The sequence below is a fragment of the Ranitomeya imitator genome, chromosome 7, assembly GCF_032444005.1.
Source record: "Ranitomeya imitator isolate aRanImi1 chromosome 7, aRanImi1.pri, whole genome shotgun sequence".
NCBI lineage: Eukaryota > Metazoa > Chordata > Amphibia > Anura > Dendrobatidae > Ranitomeya > Ranitomeya imitator.
In genome coordinates, this window is record NC_091288.1 from 172491830 (window position 1) to 172512900 (window position 21071).

The window sequence follows — 21071 nt, forward strand, 5'->3', positions numbered from 1 at the left end:
ATGGAGCCTTCTAACATGTAGATCCAGAGGAAGCACCGACGCTCCCATGAGACTTGCTAATTGCCCCATATTACTGGAAATGTTTTCTCAATTCCACATACTGCTATCAGACTTGTTCCCTGGATGAAGGTCCCATCACGGAATCTAGTACTCATAACCTGTGATGATATTTTATTTCAAGATGGACAAACAGGCCCTTCTTGAACTTGTTTAGAGACTCGACCATTACAACACATGTGGCAGAGGGTTGCATTGTCTCACTGCTGTTACAGTGAAGAATCTGTGACTGTGATTATGATTAACCCTTCTTTCCTATAGATGTAGAGCATGTCACCTTGTCTCTGTTGCAGGCCTAGGTGTAAAAAGATTCTTAGACTTGGGGGCAATCTCATTTGAATATACAAATATAGGAGGGAACAGCACAGAGATCTTTGTTACTCTGTCGCCTCATTGGGGGACACAGGACCATGGGTGTTAAGCTGCTGTCCACTAGAAGGCAACACTATGCATAATCTGAAAAAGATTAACCGTGGCTCCTCCTCTGCAGTATACACCCCTGGACGGCGTCAGCCTTCTTCAGTTTTTGCTTAGTGTGACATAGGAGGCACACCTAACTCGTGCCTTCCACCAAGCGGTCTCCTCGCTTTTTCAAGCAGGTGTCATAGTATCGGTCCCCACGTGCGAGCGCATCCGAGGGTTCTACTCCAATCTATTCATAGTTCCCAAGAAAGGAGGCAGTGTACGGTCCATACTGGACATAAAACAGCTCAACAAATATGTACGGGTCCGTCACTTCCTCATGGAGTCCCTTCGGTCCATCATTGCGTCCATGGAGAAGGGAGAATATCTCGCCTCCATAGACATACAAGATGCATACCTGCATATACCTATTGCACCCGCCCATCAGAAATTTCTCAGGTTCGCAATCGACCAGGACCACTACCAGTTCGTGGTTCTCCCGTTCGGACTCGCCACGGCTCCCAGAGTGTTCACCAAAGTCATGGCAGCCACCATGGACGTCCTGCACTTCAATACCTGAACGATCTACTCATCAAGGCTCCCACCTTCAAGGACTGCGCGAGCTCAGCGTCTCAATCACAATCGACACTCTGAGTTGCATGGGCTGGTTAGTCAACCTACCTGCTCCCTGGCGCCTCCCCGACCGCCCGGATCTTCTATCACAAGGCCCGTTGTACCACCAGAACTCAGGGGCCCCCAATTTGACGGCGTGGCCCTTGAAACCTGGGTTCTAACCCAGGCAGGGCTCTCGCCGGACATCATTAATACCATGATCGGGGCACGGAAGCCAGCCTCTGGCAAGATTTATTACCGTACCAGGAAAGCTTTCTTTCCCTGGTGCGAATCTCGTGGCCAGACCCCATTCCCTTATTCCCTCCTCAAACTACTTGGTTTTCTCCAATCGGGTCTGGAGGCCAGGCTGTCCCTGGGCTCGCTTAAGAGCCAGGTGTCAGCCCTCTCAGTGCTTTTTCAAAGGCGCATTGCTACCAAGCCGCAAGTAAGGACTTCAGGGGGTTTCCCGATTGGTTCCCCCCTACAGACAGCCACTAGAAACATGGGACCTCAACCTGGTCCTGACAGTATTGCAGGAACCACCCTTCGAACCCCTTAAGGAGGTCCCGCTCCGCCTTCTATCCCACAAGGTGGTTTTCCTGGTGGCAATCACCTCGCTACGCGGGGTGTCTAAACTGACAGCATCTCCTGCAGATGGCCCTTCCTGGCTTTTCACCAGGACAAGGTAGTTCTCCGTACGGTCCCATCCTTCCTTCCGAAGGTTGTGTCCAACTTCCACCTCAATGAGGAAATTTCACTGCCATCCTTTTGTCCGGTCCCGGTTCATAGAGTGGAGAAGGCTCTGCATACGCTTGACCTTGTCAGGGCATTGCGTATATATGTGTCTAGGACTGCGTCCTTCCGGAGGTCTGATTCACTTTTCCTTCTTCCGGAAGGCGTCCGCAAGGGTCTGCCAGCTTCCAAAGCTACCCTTGCCAGGTGGATCAAATACACCATACAAGAGGCCTACCGCCTTAAGAATTCTCCTCTTCCAGCTAGTATTATGGCACACTCCACACTGGCGGTAGGGGTCTCCTGGGCCATTCGGCACCAGGCTTCAGCACAACAAGTGTGTAAGGCGGCCACTTGGACTAGCTTACACACGTTTACTACACACTACAGGGTTCATTCCCAGTCCTCAGCGGACGCGAGCCTGGCTAGATGTGTTCTGCAACCGGCGGTGCCCCAAGTGTAGGGGCCTGTCTGCACAATATTCGTCCATTGCTTCCCACCCAGGGACTGCTTTGGGACGTCCTGTGTCCCCCAATGAGGCGACAGAGTAAAGAAGATTTTTGTGTACTCACCGTAAAATCTCTTTCTCTTAGCCTCTAATTGGGGGACACAACTCACACCCTGTTGCCCTTTCCGGGCCGTTGTTACTTTTGAGTTCTCATATTGTTTTCTTGAGCTCGTACATACTTGCCTTCTTATAGGCATGGTTATTTTATTCGTTACGTTCCTCCTAATGCTTTTGCACAAAACTGGAGAAGGCTGACGCCGTCCAGGGGTGTTTACTGCAGAGGAGGAGCCACGGTTTATCTTTTTCAGATTATGCATAATGTCGCCTCCTAGTGGACAGCAGCATAACACCCATGTTCCTGTGTCCCCCAATTAGAGGCTAAGAGAAAGAGATTTTACGGTGAGTACCTAAAAATCTCCTTTTTTTCCAGCCTTAAAGTCTGATACCCTGTCTTGGGATTGCAGTCCACCCATTCCCTTATTAACCTTGGTCACTGTGCTCTGCACCCGCTAATTCAGCTATGTCGTTCCTATACACCAGAGACCAAAATGGCTCATCATATTTTAAGTGTGGCCGCACTATTTACTTGCATAGTGGCAAAACTATGTTCTTGTCATGAGCATCTCTGCTTCTCTTGATGCATCCCATGATTTTATCGGCACTGGTCACTAAAGTTGTTGGCTGTCCACTCATACAAGTTTTTTTTTTTTTTTTTTTTGGTTCTTGTGTACTATTTTGTACATAATTATACATTTTTGTTTTCTTAGTCCAGATTCATGGCCTAACATTTATTTAAGTCTTCCACTTGAAGGGACATTTTCCAAACTTTGTCAATAAGGGAACACCAGTTCAATACAGAAAACATTCTGGCAGCTCTTGGCATAAAGAGCGAGTTGTTTTCACTTCTTGGGTCTCTTAAGGTTGGATGTCATATACTGATATATATAAAAAATTTTCATATTGGACGTCTACTTGAACCGTGAAAATGGACACTGCTCTGTGCGGATTTCATTTTCAGCTTGTAATAGTTGTATTGTCTCTTCACCTTGCTTGGTTTTTACACCTCTGTGCACATCTGGCTAACATACTACCATAGCAGAAAAAGTCTGGACCCAATGGAGGGGTCCCTTCATAGAGCGTAATCAATCACCATTCTCCAAGTGGGAATTTCCAAACATAGAATGTGTTATGCAGTTTCCAACCACAAAACTCACTCAAGGTGGTCCGGTTATGCAAGTTTGGCTGGTTTGAGTTTTGAACACTCATTGGGATTGCTTCTGCCTTCTTCTATCATTTAAACTCTCTGTTTCTTATTGTAAATTGCTCAGTTCTTTCTTGGTGACTAGTGCTTCTTTGCTGTTCATTCCCACTTTTCCACTCTTATCAAGATATGCTGTCCCAATATTTCTTTCCTTTCTTTGTTTTTCCTTTTCATTTCCAGGCATCCATTTTTCCTTCTCCATTCCACAATTGAGATTTCTTTCCAGCTGGAAACCTAAAGCTCCTCATATCTGTCCAACAACGTCTTGCGTTGAGACATCCAGCTCTTCTTCACCAGCCAGTTTCCATCCAAAACTACAATTGTTCAACTGATCAAGAGGTCCTGTTATAAACCCTGGTACCTCTTACATGTATTTGCAACCCTTATTAAAATTCTATCAACTGCACCTTGGTATAAGCCTGCTCCCAGGTCACTTCTCTATTCTCTTCTATGCTCCTCATGGTGTACACCTTTACAGTCTTGAAAGCTTCTGTTTGCAAGTTGTGCAAGCTTTATTGGTCTGGTTAGATTATCCCTCCCTAAGGTCTGCTTTAGGACATCCCACATTCTTCTGTGTCGTCCAGTGACATGAGTGAGAAATGTGAATTATTTTGTTATTTTCTGTGAGTATCCTATAAAATTTTCTAGCTGAGTTCATTAGAGGAAGCTACCAGACAACAATATTCTTCATGCACTCTGTAATGAGAGAACTAGAGACTCTTTACAAAACCACAGCCTGGGACACTGTACATGATAGCTGCCAGAACATCATGGCTCCATCATGAGGGACACAAATTTGAAATTCTACAGGATGCCAGGGTAAGGGACCACGGCCCCAGCTGGAAGAATACCGATCTTCTCCATTGATCTTCACTAAAACCAAGGATACGTTTGAGGAAGAAAGGAGTTGAACCCACTGGTCACCTGAGCCCCATGGATATGTTTGGAAAAGCCAGGATTGGGACCCACCAGTCACCTGGCTACATGGAGATGTTTGAAGAAACCAAGTTGTGACCCTCCGGTCACCTGGCATCGTACCTCAATGGGATATCTGCTTCCTAAGCTTGTCGTTACACCATTAAATTTAATAAAGCAGACGTGGTCACTTTGTGCTCTTTACGACATACTTTTAAACCGTGACTGTCCTTTTTAGGTGGGCACAGGTAGCATTGTCAAGTGCGCCATCATGTCAGCCTCAAAAAGGAAGACTCCGCCAAAAGGAGGTAGCAGCGAGCACAAAGTAACCACGTCCGCTTTATTAAACTTAATGGTGTCATCATCTGATATGCTCAAACCAGTTCTTCAGAACTTCAGACAGAAGCCCTGTTGAAGCCAGTGTTGTGTGGCAAAAAAATGTGATGTGAGCATAGCCTTAGATGTCACATCACGATTCTAAAGTTACAGTATCTTGTGACTTTGCACTAGGGATCGGTATTTTCAGAATGGAGATAACTCCTTTAAATGCAGTTTGCTAGAAAACAAAGAAAAACCTTACACAATATTCCCGAGACTACTGCGGTGTCTCTGCTAATGTGGTCTCTGATATTGGCCACAGCGGGGACGTCACGTCAAGAGCACACAGTGGTTGTGTAGATGGAACGCCCCTCTCAATCGATGAGCTGACGGGTTTGTGGCCTTGCTGTTGTAGTGATGGCAGTGCTACAGACATTACCTGATCACGGGAGCAGCGGTAGACCCGAGGATGGTGAGGAAACTCTGTTTTATATTGTTTTTTTTAAATTTCCCTTTCCTCCAATTGCACCACTGTGCCTAGGGACCGGTATTTTATGAAAGGGGACCACACCTTTAATGGTGGTTAAAGTGGTCACGTAAAACGGTGTAGCACCACCGTGATAACTTTACCAAATATCCAAACCTAAGGGGTTTATGGTCCCAAATCACACAGAGCTTTGAGTGTGACTAAACTATTTGTATACCTTTGTCCTGGATCTTGGAATACGTTCACACTGTACACAACATTGAAAGAGACAAAAAGAAACTGCCATGGAAATCTGCAGCACAAATTGACATTTTATGATTCAAAATCTGCCTTCAACACATTTTATACACTACAGATGGACGACTTTACCGCATCCCATCTGCTCTGCTGGTCCTGTAATCCAGATGGAATATCTGCAGCATAGATGTCCTATTAGGCCTAAGAGAGTGTTCTCATTCAGACATCCATGGTGCATGACAATATTATATCTGTTTTTTTTTTTTTTGTTTTGTTTTTTGTGTGTCTGTGCAAAATGCACAGATAATTGTTTTTTTTTTTGTTTTTGTTTTCCAGCAGCATGGATTACAAGGGTCAATACAAGTTTATGCGTCTGTGAAAAATGCGTACAGCACACGGATAGCTTCAGTGTACCACCCATGTGCTGTCTGTATTTAACATTGCAAAGTATAACAAAAGGTTCACAATTTATCCATCCGGCATCTGGGAAAATACTGATGACACTGAGGGTAAGAGCGGGTGAGCAGACCGGCGCGCTGATGGTAGGCGCAGACCGGCGCGCTGATGGTAGGCGCAGACCGGCGCGCTGATGGTAGGCGCAGACCGGCGCGCTGATGGTAGGCGCAGACCGGCGCGCTGATGGTAGGAGCAGACCGGCGCGCTGATGGTAGGAGTAGGCCGGCGCGCTGATGGTAGGAGCAGACCGGCGCGCTGATGGTAGGAGCAGACCGGCGCGCTGATGGTAGGAGCAGACCGGCGCGCTGATGGTAGGAGCAGACCGGCGCGCTGGTGGTAGGAGCAGACCGGCGCGCTGGTGGTAGGAGCAGACCGGCGCGCTGATGGTAGGAGCAGACCGGCGCGCTGGTGGTAGGAGCAGACCGGCGCGCTGGTGGTAGGAGCAGACCGGCGCGCTGATGGTAGGAGCAGACCGGCGCGCTGATGGTAGGAGCAGACCGGCGCGCTGATGGTAGGAGCAGACCGGCGCGCTGATGGTAGGAGCAGACCGGCGCGCTGATGGTAGGAGCAGACCGGCGAGCTGATGGTAGGAGCAGATATGCGGACCATACACATTGATCCAAAATACTGATGACACTGAGAGTAAGAGCTGGTGAGCAGACCGGTGTGCTGATGCTAGGAGCAGACCGGTGTGCTGATGGTAGGAGCAGATAAGCAGACCATACACATAGATCCAAAATACCGATGACCCGGTACCATTTTTATTTGTGTTTAAATATGGACATGTGAATGAGGCCTTAGACAGTAGTTTTTTATTCTATTTTTTGGCTATCATGATATAACATTATTTTAACACCTTTCCCCTGATTTGGACCTATTTCCTTTTTCCCCACATGGTGGCAGCATTGTTAATCCCAGTTTTTTGATGTGACCCGGTGTATGTCTGGCACTAATTGTTCTGTCTCCACAATCTGCTCCTAGGCAATTATTTCGCACACTGTCCTTGCCGAACTGGAAAAGAGATTACAAATGGCTCCTTTCAAGCCTCCTAAAGTTGGTAAGGATTCAAGAACCAGTTGGCTTCTGTCAGCCATCTCTTAAAATCTCACTGGCTTCTGTAAAATAAACAGCATTTTTAATAACCGCGCTCAGGAAGGTTTTAGAAAACCATTAAGGATATTTATAGGGTAGTAATGCCATTTTCTCAAAAGGAAGAATGTTCTCAACTATTTTAGCAATAAGCTGCTGCTTAAATTATTTATTTTGTTGGCATTTTACTTGTAATAGGATGATTGCCTGCATATAAAACACCTTTAATATAACATGTTAAATGTTTTACACATTTTTGTAATAAAATGTTGAGGAAATATTTTAAAGTGGGAATCCAAACTTGTGATAAATGGAATGTCTCATCAGAAAATTGGGAATAATTAAAATCCAGGTTTTTTATGTTAAGTGTATTTATTTAGCATTCCATAAAGTTAGGTTTAATAAAGTTGCAGGCTGCAATCTTCGTTCCTTTATTTATTCTCAAACCCCTTTTGATATGCATTTTTTGCAGCAGGGTCCAAATTTCACATTTTTCTCTTGCGAGAGTGTCGCTACCGGTAATACAGGCTGGATGCGAGGTCTGTGTGTATCCAAAGTGCTGATGATTTTACTAGCTGTCCTCTTTAGTGCAAATTTATTTATGGAGTGATTTCTCCTCCTACAGCTTATCTTCTCTCCCTTTTGTTAACATGCTGAGGAGTGTGTGATTTCCTCCTCTTTCCTCCTACAGAGTCTGACTTGTTTTCTCCTTTGTGTACCCACACCCTGCAGATCGTTGTGTGTCCTCTCTCGTCCTGTAGCAAGTGTAATCTGCTTTTTCCTGAATTCTTGCATCTCTCCATACTCTTCTAACCTCCTTCACTGCCTTCTGGCATCTCTAACACTGAGCAAAGGGAGGGAAAAGTAGAGCAAGCCAGGAGCAGTGTGCAGTCAAATCTATGTCACAAGCAGCTGGACAACTAGCTAGGTGAAGGTGCCAATTTTAGGGGAAAATTTTTTCCTTTAGAATGAAATTGTAAAAATTTCCCAGGGTTTCATATCATTTAATAAACGTATTTATACTGTAATTTTGAGATTTATGTGAAGTACACTTTAAAAACTAAAGAGCACGGATTTCACTGACTTAATTCTAATCTTCCACGTTTAATAATGTTGTTCTCCTTCCGTCAGAGAGTGCTGAAGATTTTCCAAGTTACGATACCAGCGTCGGACAACTTCATGAAGCTGGATATGACGCCTATATCACAGGACTGTGCTTCATTTCCATGGCAGACTATCTTGGTAATTTTTTGCTGAAACGTTATTGGCCCTGATACTGTGCTTGCCCTTGTTGTTAGATTAGATCTTTAACCTGTGGGTGTTTATTTATTTTTTTATTCTGCCATTAGGTTCATTTTTGAATCCACCGCAAACTCATGTCACAGTTCAGTCCGATGTGATCAGCCCATTCTTTAACAAGTAAGTCATTTGCTGCGGACCCTGTGATGTCTAAGTATAGGGTGGGAGCGGCAGCTGCTTGGTCCTCGGAGATTGTCTGTTCTCTGCTATAGCATCCTGGAGGCTGAATTTCCCTGTAACTGGAGCTAATCTACCAGCCCAAGTTACAGTGGAAATCTGTAATATGTTCAAATACCCTCCAAGTTAATGGGTCAAAGCATTAACATGGTAGAACCTTGTTATTTTACTTGTGCATCTACCACTGCTTGATTTGTCCTCTTATGACTAGTTATTGGCATTTTTTCATTATCTGGAGCAGGGAAAATCACAACATTGAAGATCACAAATGAGCAGAATTGGAGCTTCATCTTTCTATACACATTAGGGTAAATTTGTGCAAATCTGCCGGTATTGATGGACTCAGCCGCCTATCTAATGAGTATGGGGGTCTGCCGACTCTTCCCTAACAGTTCTGCACAATCCTTTTATTTCTGCAGTAAAGAAGCAGCTACTAGAATGCACATGAATGTAGTGGGGTAGTTCGGACACATCGCTGTTGACGATGTTTTGGAATCTTTCAGGAGCATTCCAGTCTTTCTGGAGCCTCTACCGATCCCCACAGCAGGACACTTTTATCCCTGCTCGAATGGAGTGTTCGAGGGCCACTCCTTTCATTCTCTATGGGACTACCGGAGTGCTGTGCTCCTTGTCTGGCACTCCCAACAGGAATGAATGGAGAGATGTTCACGCGTGTGCACAGCGGCTTCATTCTACAAGATAAAAGCAGACAGATACCACCGATCGAGACTTCATCACCTACTTTGTGGTTTGGTGGTAACGCTTGTCTATTGGAACCTCCCTTTAAGTGATGGACCCAACTGGAACCTGTAATGGTGACCATGTTTGCCTTTCCAAAAACCTATTCTGCTATTTCTGTAATGGCTTTTTGATTTTAGAGGACAATACTCCCTAAAAAAAAAAGTTTTAAAGACTATTATAGAATATAAGGAGCTTCGTATTCCCTGAGCTCAGCTGCAGTTGTCTTTCCATTAGTGAAAAAAAATATATTTTTTTTAACTTTAGTACAGGTCACTTTAGGTGATGTCTACGCTTGCAGGGGTTAATTTATCACAGTCATTTAAAAAGAATGTAAAAGCCCTGAATGCATAGCCCTTGGTTCCTGCGGAGCTGTGCGCAGATTTAGAGGCTGATCTGACCAGGAGGTGCCTCGGGTGTATGATTTTCAGCTGTCGGAAGCCCCTTAGCTGCCCGTTTCTTAGCTGTTGGCGAGGCGGAGGGAAGCTCGCAGAAGCTGAGAGATGCATTCGTATGGTGATAAATTTTCCCTCCCACTGGGTCACTGAGTGCTGAAATGATTATGGAGGCCACAATTTGAGTTATGCGTGAAATAAATGTTTTCGCGTTCATAGCAAGCCTTTGGCCGCAGAGAAGTTGGTTTAACTGCTTCCTCGTAAATTAGTGCGGAGTCCGTATAGAAGATCCACACAAGCGCCATACAAAGGGTTAGTGTGCGACGTGTTGCTTTTGGACCCCGTCAGTGTTTATTAGATAGATGGCCGGCCCATAAAGACAGCGTGACTTTGATTCTGTCCACTTGAAATAACACCGGCCAGGAAGAGATAACAAACATGCACATTTGTAACAAATTTTTGGTTAAATACCAAAGTATTGATTTATTTTGAGTAGGAAACTGTGCAAATGTTGTTCTGAAAAGACGGTTTTATTTTTCTTTTAAAAACCACAGTGTAAATGTTCTTAAGGATTACAGCGTTCGCTACGGTTCAGGTGACCCCATACCTTTGCCTTATGGTTCTCCAAATCTCCCGTCACATGTACGTTTTTTTTTTTTTCCCAGTTGCATCAGTTTTCTATGTGTGAAGTTGGGCTATGTTCACATTGCGTTCTTGGAAACTGTTGAGCATAGATATTCATAAGGTATACACCTGAAAGTGGGCACCACCTGGGTGGCTACCTTAGCATCCTTCCATGATAGTGGAGTACTGCACAGTATATTTTTATACACAGTGGCCTTGTGCTTGGGATTGTTAGCTGTTTAAAGGAATTTTCTGCATTGAACTTCTGGTTTTGCAGTCACCTTTTTTTGACTGCACACTGCTGAATCCTGACAGTGTGCAATATGCACATTGTCAGGATTCTCCTTCAATGCCAGTTGGAGCTTTGAGGGAGAATAGCATAAGTTCTGGAATCTATTTAAATGAAAAAACAGATCATATAGCTATTTGTTTTTTCTTTTTTTACATCTGACTTTATATTGTTGTGTATTTTTTTTTTTTAACACATTCATCTTGTCACCTATAAATATATGAGCTGGAATGACCCCAACTTCAGATGATTTATCATACTTGCTGGTGGTTTTGCCATTATGCCATAGCTGATGTATAAATCGACTTTCCATGCTCTGATTTACTGCTGAGCTCGTGGGATTTTTATTGGGCAGTGCTTGACCCATTGGCTTTGCTTCTACACAGTAGGCAATCTGAAAAGCAGAGCTGCAATGCAAAGTATAGATTAGGAGATGGCAAGTGATTGTGCTGTTCTCCTTTGAGAACACTGTTTGTTTTTTGCTCGCCATCTAAGCATGTTACATTGGTTATTCATCAATCAAGAAGGGCAGTAGCACTGCTTCTGTAAGTAGACGCACGTCCCTTTAGGAACTCACGTCATGGGTCTATTTGGGTATTGTCAGTCTCAGGAGTCATTTTACAATTTTAACTTTTTTTAAATTTCTACAGTTGTAAGTTGTCTCCTCTGATTGCGTCTCTAACAGTAGTCATTTATACCACTGATAGTCGACGTACTGACTTTTTTGAAAACCTTTTTAATTTGTTTCTTTTCTGTTGTCACTCTTCCAGGCTGTTTTTGATGAGAATTACTGACATTCCATACCTCAACCTGGACGGTCCAGACTGTAAGTAGTTTTATGAGGACGTCTTCGGCCTCTTGTGTTCTATGTACACAATAATTATTAGCGATGCATTATTGGATGTACAGTGCAGGAACAGCTGCCAGTTGTAATATATTTGGCAATTGTCATCTAAACTTGCATAAACAGATGGGGAAGATCAGTAACTGCTGCATTACTAAATATTAGAGCAGTCTGTGTATAGTGACATTTTACTGATTAGATTTTTCAGTTAATCACCATTAGATTATCTGAACATATTTTTCAGGTTTTGACATCCACACGCTCACTCTAAAGTACCATTCCGGTGTATTTTTAGCTTTATTTTCACACCGTGTAGGTGTTTGTGTTGTATGCTGTGTGTAGCAAAATACTTACCGGTGGCCGCCGTCTACTGGTGCCACTGCACATCCACTCTTTTGTCCATCTTGTGGCTGAGGCTGTGACTGGTTGGACGTCAGAGATGACGGTCACTATCATTCTCAATACGTCTGAGATCCTCGTTCTGAGTGTCTTAGACTTGCATTGAGAAGTGACTTCCTCTCCACGCAGCAAACACTGGAGTGATCCAGCTAGTCACACAGCTGATCACAAAATGCAAAAGAAGACCAGAGAGGCACTGGGAACACCAGAAGACTGCAGCCGATAGGTATTTTCCTACATACTGGGACTATACATTACTGATACCGATTTGGTGCTGAAATAAAAAAATACACCATAGTGCAGGGATGTCAAACTCAAATACACAGAGGGCCAAAATTAAAAACTTGGACAAAGTCGCGGGGCCAACCTTGATATTTAGTAAAACTGTCTACAAGAGAGGAAGTTATTCCTTATAAACAAATATAAGTATGTCATATGTTCTGAAGGGGTTAAAGGTGTTATCTGGTCTAAAATAACAAATCTGCAGTCACTCTGTGTGGCTGCAGACTTGTTGATTTTCCCAATTCATGCACATGTATTATGCAAACTCCTGGCCAGAACCTAACTAGACTGTTTTTGGCATGCTCACTATTAGTATATTGCATGAGGACCGAAACCATCTAGTCAGGTTCGGCCAGGCATTAGCATATCGCATACTTGCAGTCACGTGACCGCTGTTGCCAACGCTGACAGCGGAGAATCCTTACAGCGAGCAGTGTGCGCTGGGAGGATTCACAAGTCTGCAGTCACATGGAGTGAGTGCTGGCTTGCCATTTTAAACCGGACAACTCCTTTAATGAATCTCAAGATGACACTGGCACTGCAGTGTAGTTGATATGGTGTCTCCCTGGTACAACACCTGGGAAATGTCACTACCCCTTCAGGTACACAATTCCACCCTCACTATTTGCTGCAGGGGTGAGTGACCTCACAGGGAAGAGCACTACATTCAGGCACTTTATGCAGGACCCCATTCTTACTGTAGTGTGCTTTACTGCAGAACATGTGTATGGGAGACTGGGGGTGGAAATTAGCAGTTTTTAATCTTAAATTATTTCCGCACATCCTCTTAAAGTGAACCTGTCAGCGGGATTGTGCACAGTAACCTACAGACAGTGTCAGGTCGGCGCCGTTATACTGATTACAATGATACATGTGTTGATGAAATCTGTCTTGTGGTTATTGTGTAATTTTTTATTTTAAGTTTTGAGTTAACAATATGCTCATGCTCCGGGGCAGCCTGTGGGGGGGGGGGTCTTCATGTGGTGCTCTGATTAGGTATTCATAATGAAGACTGCTGACAGGTCATTGATCCCTCACTTTTCTGCCCCCTAATTTACATAATTGCACGCACTGCTCAAAGAAATAAAGTGAACACTAAAATCCCACATCCTAGATATCATTGAATTAAATATTCCAGTTGTAAATGTTTATTCATTACATAGTGGAATGTGTTGAGAGAAAACCTCAAAAATGAGCGCCGTAAATCACAACGAATATCCCACGGAGGTCTGGAGTTGAAATTATGCTCAAAATCAAAATGGAAAATGAAGTTGCAAGCTGATCCAACTTCAGTGGAAATGCCTCAAGACAAGGAACTGATGCTCAGTAGTGTGTGTGGCCTCCACGTTCCTGTATATGACCTCCCTACAACGCCTGGGCATGCTCCTGATGAGGCGGCAGATATTCTCCTGAGGGATCTCCTCCCAGACCTGGACTAAAGCATCCGCCAACTCCTGGACAGTCTGTGGTACAATGTGACATTGGTGGATGGTGTGAGACATGATGTCCCAGATGTGTTCAATCGGATTCAGGTCTGGGGAACCGGCAGGCCAGTCCATAGCTTCAATGCCTTCATCTTGCAGGAACTGCTGACACACTCCAGCCACATGAGGTCTGGCATTGTCCTGCATTAGGAACCCAGGGCCAACCGCACCAGCATATGGTCTCACAAGGGGTCTGAGGATCTCATCTTGGTACCTAATGGCAGTCAGGCTACCTCTGGCGAGCACATGGAGGGCTGTGCGGCCCTCCAAAGAAATGCCACCCCTCATCATTACTGACCCACTGCCAAACCGGTCATGCTGGCAGCAGATCACTTTCCACGGCGTCTCCAGACTCTGTCACGTCTGTCACATGTGCTCTGTGTGAACCTGCTTTCATCTGTGAAGAGCACAGGGCGCCAGTGGCTAATTTGCCAATCCTGGTGTTCTGTGACAAATGCCAAGCGTCCTGCACGGTGTTGGGCTGTGAGCACAACCCCCATCTGTGGACGTCGGCCACTCAGACCATCCTCATGGAGTCGGTTTCTAACCGTTTGTGCAGACACATGCACATTCGTGGCCTGCTGGAGGTCATTTTGCAGGACTCTGGCAGTGCTCCTCCTGTTCCTCCTTGCACAAAGGCTGAGGTAGCGGTCCTGCTGCTGGGTTGTTGCCCTCCTATGGCCTCCTCCACGTCTCCTGGTTACACACACATTATATACGCGATAATGCGCCTCCCTGCAGAAGGGGATTTTTTGTTAAATGATGTGTGTGTATAAATAGTATTCATTATGTAAACTAGAGGGCAGGGATCAGTGAACTGTCAGAAGCCATACTGATGAATACCTAATCAGAGCACCACATGAAGACCCCCCACAGGGGGGACCCATCCAGACTGTGGCCGCTGTGGGACATGTATAACTCCATGACAGTAGGTGTAAACGCAATATGAACTTAGTAAGTCAATGAACTGTAAAATGTCAAGTGATGACAAGTAGCAGCTAGTGGGGGACCACACCTCAGCGTTCTTCATAAAAAAAAAAAAGTCTGCAGGAGACAACAAGCCGAGTAAAGATGGTATCTGAACATCAATGCAGTATAAGACCTCCGGGCTGACTCTGTACCCAGCACTTGACTGATGATCACTCGGTTGCTCTTACTCTAAGTGACGACTGCTTTCTACTTTTTGCTGATGATCTAGAATTTTGATGGCAAAAGACTTATTAGCGTAATTGTATCTGCAATCTCCAGCCTGTGACTCTCTCCAGCTGTTTTGGACTACAACTCCCAGCATGGCAAGACCTTGAGAATCTGGAGTGCCACAAGTTGGAGACTGCAGGTTTGTTTGTCAGGCTTAAAAAGAAAAAAAAAAAATGTTTGGAGATTTCACATCTGAAAATTATGGGAAATTTACAAGATTGCAGCACCCATTTAAGCAGTGTATTAGAGAAGCAACTAAGTGGGTGAGATATTACCAAATATAATCCACACACTGTGGGGGGAGAAAAAGAATCCACAGCAGGTAGTGACCTGTGCTGTGTGTTTTAACCCTTTCCCTGCTAAAGACATGCATCATATGTCCTTGCAGGGTGACTTACATCCTGGCTACTAATGGTCATGTGTCCTGTAGCAGTGATCTAGACCCGTTTTGTGGAGATTTTGAAGCTGGGATTCTAAAATTCCAAAACTGCTGCTGTCACGGTGACCCAGCCCAAGATGTAATGGGTTAAAGCAGTGTTTCCCAAACTCCAGTCCTCACGGACCCCAACAGGTCATGTTTTCAGGATTTCCATAGTGCTGCACAAGTGAGAGAAATCCTGTGTAATACTAAGGAAATCCAGAAAATATGACCTGTTGGGGTCCGTGAGGCCTGGAGTTTGGGAAGCACTGGGTTAAAGCGAGAGCTGCAGGTGTCTACAGCTGTCATTCCCGACTCGCATTAAATCCTGGGATGTCGCAGGCTGGGTCTCGAATACAGTGGTGACCCTGGACTCCTTTTGAGACAGAGAAGGAGTTGTAGCTGCAATCCAGGCGGAGATAAAGCTGATTAAAATACCAACACTTCAGGTACCGTCACATTTAGCCACGCTGCAGCGATCTAGACAACGATGCCGATCGCTGCAGCGTCGCTGTTTCGTCGCTGGAGAGCTGTCACACAGACAGCTCTCCAGCGACCAACTATGCGAAGTCCCCGGGTAACCAGGGTAAACATTGGGTTACTAAGCACAGGGCCGCGCTTAGTAACCCGATGTTTACCCTGGTTACCAGCGTAAACGGACTGCACGGACTGTGAGCGCCGGCTGGCCGTAAAGCACAGCGGTGACGTCACCGCTGTGCTCTCCTTTACGGCCGGCCGGCGCTGACAGTGCAGGGAAGCAGAACGCCGGGGGACGCGACAGACACCGGAATGTAAGTATGAAGTTTTTTTTTTTTTTTACATTTACACTGGTAACCAGGGTAAACATCGGGTTACTAAGCGCGGCTCTGCGCTTAGTAACCCGATGTTTACCTTGGTTACCAGTGAAGACATCGCTGAATCGGCGTCACACACGCCGATTCAGCGATGTCAGCGGGAGATCCAGCGACGAAATAAAGTTCTGGCCTTTCTGCTCCGACCAACGATGTCACAGCAGGATCCAGATCGCTGCTGCCTGTCAAACACAACGATATCGCTATCCAGGACGCTGCAACATCACGGATCGCTAGCGATATCGCTGTGAAGTTGGTCAGTGTGAAGGTACCTGACTTCACCCAGTGTGAAGGAAAGGAGGGCTGCAGGGTAGTGGACAGGCTGCAGGAGGATTGGAGAGAGGAGGTGAGTGATCTCCTCCTGGCCCTCTGTAAGAATGTGTTTTTCACAGCAGAAAAGTAAAAAATGTAAATGAGCTCTTCCCCCTACCCCCCTTTTTTCCCCTTCCCCAGTCTTTTGTTATTGGGGATAAATACCTACACATTTGATATCTCTGCATCTGTAATAAATTGAACCATAAATGTTTCTCATTCCCTATATTTGAAATAAAGATCAAAATTGCTACTTTTTTGATGATCGCATCACTGGGTCCAGAGGAGGAAGCACAGTCAGTGATCCGTTTGGTATCCATGTCTATAATGGCCCAAACTGTAAAATGAGAAATGAGCATGCTATATACCATAAGTAGAATCTTAATAAACACTGGAAGAAAACTGTATTGCAGTTCTATGATAATTTTGCTTAAAAACATTAATAAAATCAAGTCTTATAAACCCCAAAATGGAACCAATAAATATTACATGCACAAAATGAGCCCTCACACAGCTCTGTCAACAGCAATAAACTCATGGCTCTATCATTATGGAGAAACAAAAAACCACTAATTTTTCGAGGGAGTGTTGGATTTTATTGTTAAAGAAAAAAATAAAGTAATGCAATATACTTAATGTCTAATATGACTAGTGATGATGAGTGATCATTCTCGGGCGCTAATTGAGTGTCTTTGGTGTGCTCAAAAAATATATTCTAGTCTCCGCGGCTGTATGTCTAGCGGGTGTTCAACAGCCACAATACATGCAGGCATTACCTCTCTGTTACGCAATCCCTGCATGTGTTGCGGCTGTCGAACAGCTGTGAGACATGCAGCCGCAGGGACTCAAAAATATTACTTGAGCACTCTAAAGACCCTCGGTTAGCACCCAAGCATGCTTAGATAACACCTTATCCCAGCACATTCACTCATCACTACCATTAACCCAAAGTAAAAAACGGGTGTTTATCCCAACATAAAATAATAAAACCATATAAATTTGGTGTCTCGTTAATCGTTCTGACCCACGGAATAACGTTAAAGAAGTTGTTTGGTCTAAAACTACAAGTCTGCAGTGATTCTGTGACTGCAGACTTGTGAATCCTCACATCTCGTGCACTGTGAGGATTCTCCGGCTGCGGAGACAATCGGCACAATTAATGCGTTGTGAGGGTTTACAAGTCTGCAGTCAGTGACTTGTAGCCTAAGCCCGGACATCCCTTTTTAGTATGTTTCCTATATCACATAAATAAAAAAAATCCTGATTGGGGAAAAAATAGCAACTTTCACTTTTTTGCATTCTACCGCTCATTAATTTCTTAAAGACACTTTTACGGTCAAAATGGTCACTACATCACTTGATAAATGTTTCCAAAGTGGGGTGACATCTGGGGTTTTTTCTCTGTACGAATACCTACAAATGCAATATACTGTAACAGGAACCAATTCCAGCAAACTTTGAGTTCCAAATGGTGCTGCCTCCCTTTTGAGCCCGGCCGTGGGCCCAAATATTAGTATAAGATGACAGGGTATTTAAATACTTTAAAAGGAAAACCACCCATCAAATTTAATCTCAGTTTCTTAGTCCTTATGGCAAAAAGTGGTGAGTGAACGTGCTCAGATAAGGTGTTTTCTGAGCATGCTCGAGTGCTAAGAATGTCTTCAGCGTGCTCGAAAAATATGTTAAAGTCCTTGCGGCTGCATGTCTTGCGGCAGTCGACAGCCACAGCGTATGCAGGGATGGCATGTTAGGCAATCCCTGCATGTGTTGCGGATGTCACTGAGAAGAGCAGATCTGTGCCGAATCATGGAGAAGGCGACGATGGGTGAGTTTATTAACACATACATATCTGCACAGATTTATGTAAAAAAAAAAAAACTTTGTGGGAGGGCTTCCATAACTTTAAGCACAATGGAACACGAAAAACCCATCTCCAAACCAAAGGAATTCCTAAGTTGTTAGTCTGTAAAGTGACACATGCAAAATTTTAAGTTGTCAGCATAAGACCATATATATTTTTTTTGTCTTTCCAGTTTTTATGATTTTAAGATCTATAAAATGTAGGCCTAGATAGAATGCATGGACTCTGCACATGTTACAGCACGCCTCCCTAAAATAAAAGTTTATCTGTCTTCTGTTTGGGTCACACTTTTAGCCACTAATATCAAGTTTTATGTATTAAAAAAAATAAATAAATTTGAATGCAAAATTTCTTGAAAGTGTCTGCATGTATAAAGTTTGGGTTGGCATTTTGACAATGCGCACAATGTATGCTTTAAGAAAATATATAGATATTGTCAGCGAATATCAATTTATTATTTTGGAACATTAGGTTTTATTTGTACAAATCGAAAGTGCAATAAGTGTCCTGGCTACCAGAATGTCAAAGCGTGGAGAACCCCCTGGCAGTGAAAGTGTTAAATCTGCAGTGAGCCCATATATGTGGCGTAGTTTCACACCCGGTTTCACACTTGGATATTACTGTGGTGAGGTCCTTTAGCAAGACTGTGACAAATCCACAGCTGACGCATGCAAATGTTTCTGCAAATACACAGGAAATTTGTTCTTGTGAACATAAAGTTAAGGCCCTATACACATTAGACTGTTTGTTTAGCTCGCCGATATCGACAGGTTCAGCCGACTGGCTACTTTTTTTGGGGGCACTAGACCAACTGATGGTTGGGAATGATGTCGAGCAGACTTGTCTGATTGCAGAATGTCATGTCGCACTGTTCTCCTGGAGATAAGCCGCCGGCCGATGTTTTCTCATGGGGAGCACAGGTTAGTGCAGCTCAACAAGTGCTCCTCTGTTTGGGAGAGCAGCGGAGATGACTGTCGGACAATCGGCTCAAGCATCGTTTGGCCAATGGCCATCTCATGTGTCTGGCCAGCTTTGGTTCTTCACCAGTTGGGAGAACGAAGGCCTCCTCTATAGATCATCGATTTATGGCCAACTCTTCACTGATTTCAGGAAAAAAAACAACTGCTTTGAATTGACATTACAGTAATTCAATAGGGTATCATGCATAAATGTGTATAAAATAATAATACCCCTTTAAATATTCTTGAAAAAAACACTCCCATTAATCCCCCCTCCCCTAAACCTGCGTATATATCTTAGTGGTGTCAGTCGCCGTCTCCAGGATCCAGCACCACTTCTCTTCTCACTGACATCACCACTCTTCGGGCTCTCTGGCCGCGCTGTGCACTGGGTGGGCCGAAAGTGGACATCCGGGTCACACACAAAACAGAGAGTGATCTGGGGAGTCTGATGAATTTAGGGAAAAAAAAAACATTCATGGGACGGTTTCTTTAATGATGGACTTTAGAAGTCTAAAGTAGCTGTGCATAATGGCACTATTCCCCCTGATGTTTGGGTAATTCTGTTCTTAATCAGTTTAATAATTTCTCCAGTTCTAATAAATTGCTCTTCTAGAAGGTCAAAAGTTCCTCAATTCCTTGTCGGACCCTTACTACTTTCCATGAAGTTCTTTTTTGGCATTGGTTACGGCCCAGGAATTACATCATGCATTCCATGTCTTCATCCTTCATTACGCACAATCATCATGGCTATAATTTTAGAAGTTTGTGTAATTCCTCCGACATAAATGTAACAACTGGAGCCAGAAATACAATGTCTTATTTTAAACTTTTAGTAACGGAAAACCAGGTTTGAATCAAGGTTGTGACACTGGGATAAATGGGATTTGTTGGAAGTGATCTTGGGTTCCATGTTCGTAAGGGGGTTGTCCGGTCAGAAGGTATCTCTGAGCTATAATGATAGATGGGTCATCAATATCGGCTTCGTAGGTGAAGATGCCTACTCACTCCCCCAAGCAATCAGCTATTGTAAGCTCCTGATGTGGCCGGATGTACCCTGTACTGCAAATTTCCAATCGATAGGTTCTCAACCTGGCAATGACAGTGTGGCTCATTGCGGGTGCAGAGACTGAACTGTTATTGATTAGCTATCCACAGGATGGATATTCAATATCTTCTGACTGGACATCCACTTACAAGCAGATCTGTTTCCAGCTTTTGCAGTATAAACCTCATAAATTAATACATTGATCTTGGACCTGATGAGATTGGTGACCTGCCTTTAAAAAATCATGTCAGAATGGCAGTTTAGTTTAATCCAGATAATTATGAGAAATTTTAGTCAATTGTGTTCAGTCTCTTCCCAAGCAGCCTGATTGACAGCTGCAGCTTGTACTAGGACAGTGTGTGATTTCAGCCACAGGGAGGTGAGCAGAGATTATAGAGCTTGTCTGAACCCCAAATCCACTTGTTTAAGCTAATCTGTGCAGTATTGTGATATACAACACCCCTATAAATGTATTTTGTTAGAGCGTCACACGTTTCCACATCACATCCACAGTGGTGACAGGGCTTCACATGTCCCCACATCACATCCACATCACCTCACATGTCTCCACATCACATCCACAGTGGTGACAGGGCTTCACATGTCTCCACATCACATCCACAGTGGTGACAGAGCTTCACATGTCTCCACATCACATCCACAGTGGTGACAGAGCTTCACATGTCTCCACATCACATCCACAGTGGTGATAGAGCGTCACATGTCTCTACATCACATCCACAGTGGTGACAGGGCTTCACATGTCTCCACATCACATCCACAGTGGTGACAGAGCTTCACATGTCTCCACATCACATCC

The 21071-nt window shown here is 44.3% G+C and overlaps 1 protein-coding gene across 2 annotated transcripts in view; it reads left to right on the top strand.

The window, feature by feature from the left end:
* Positions 1-21071, top strand: part of PARN (poly(A)-specific ribonuclease) — a 128015-nt gene that overhangs the window by 50871 nt on the left and 56073 nt on the right. For both annotated transcript variants that reach the window (XM_069734072.1, XM_069734073.1), the window contains exons 16-19: positions 6967-7042; positions 8206-8316; positions 8424-8493; positions 11367-11422. In XM_069734072.1, the coding sequence (XP_069590173.1) occupies positions 6967-7042; positions 8206-8316; positions 8424-8493; positions 11367-11422 (313 nt within the window). The remainder of the gene's footprint in view (positions 1-6966; positions 7043-8205; positions 8317-8423; positions 8494-11366; positions 11423-21071) is intronic.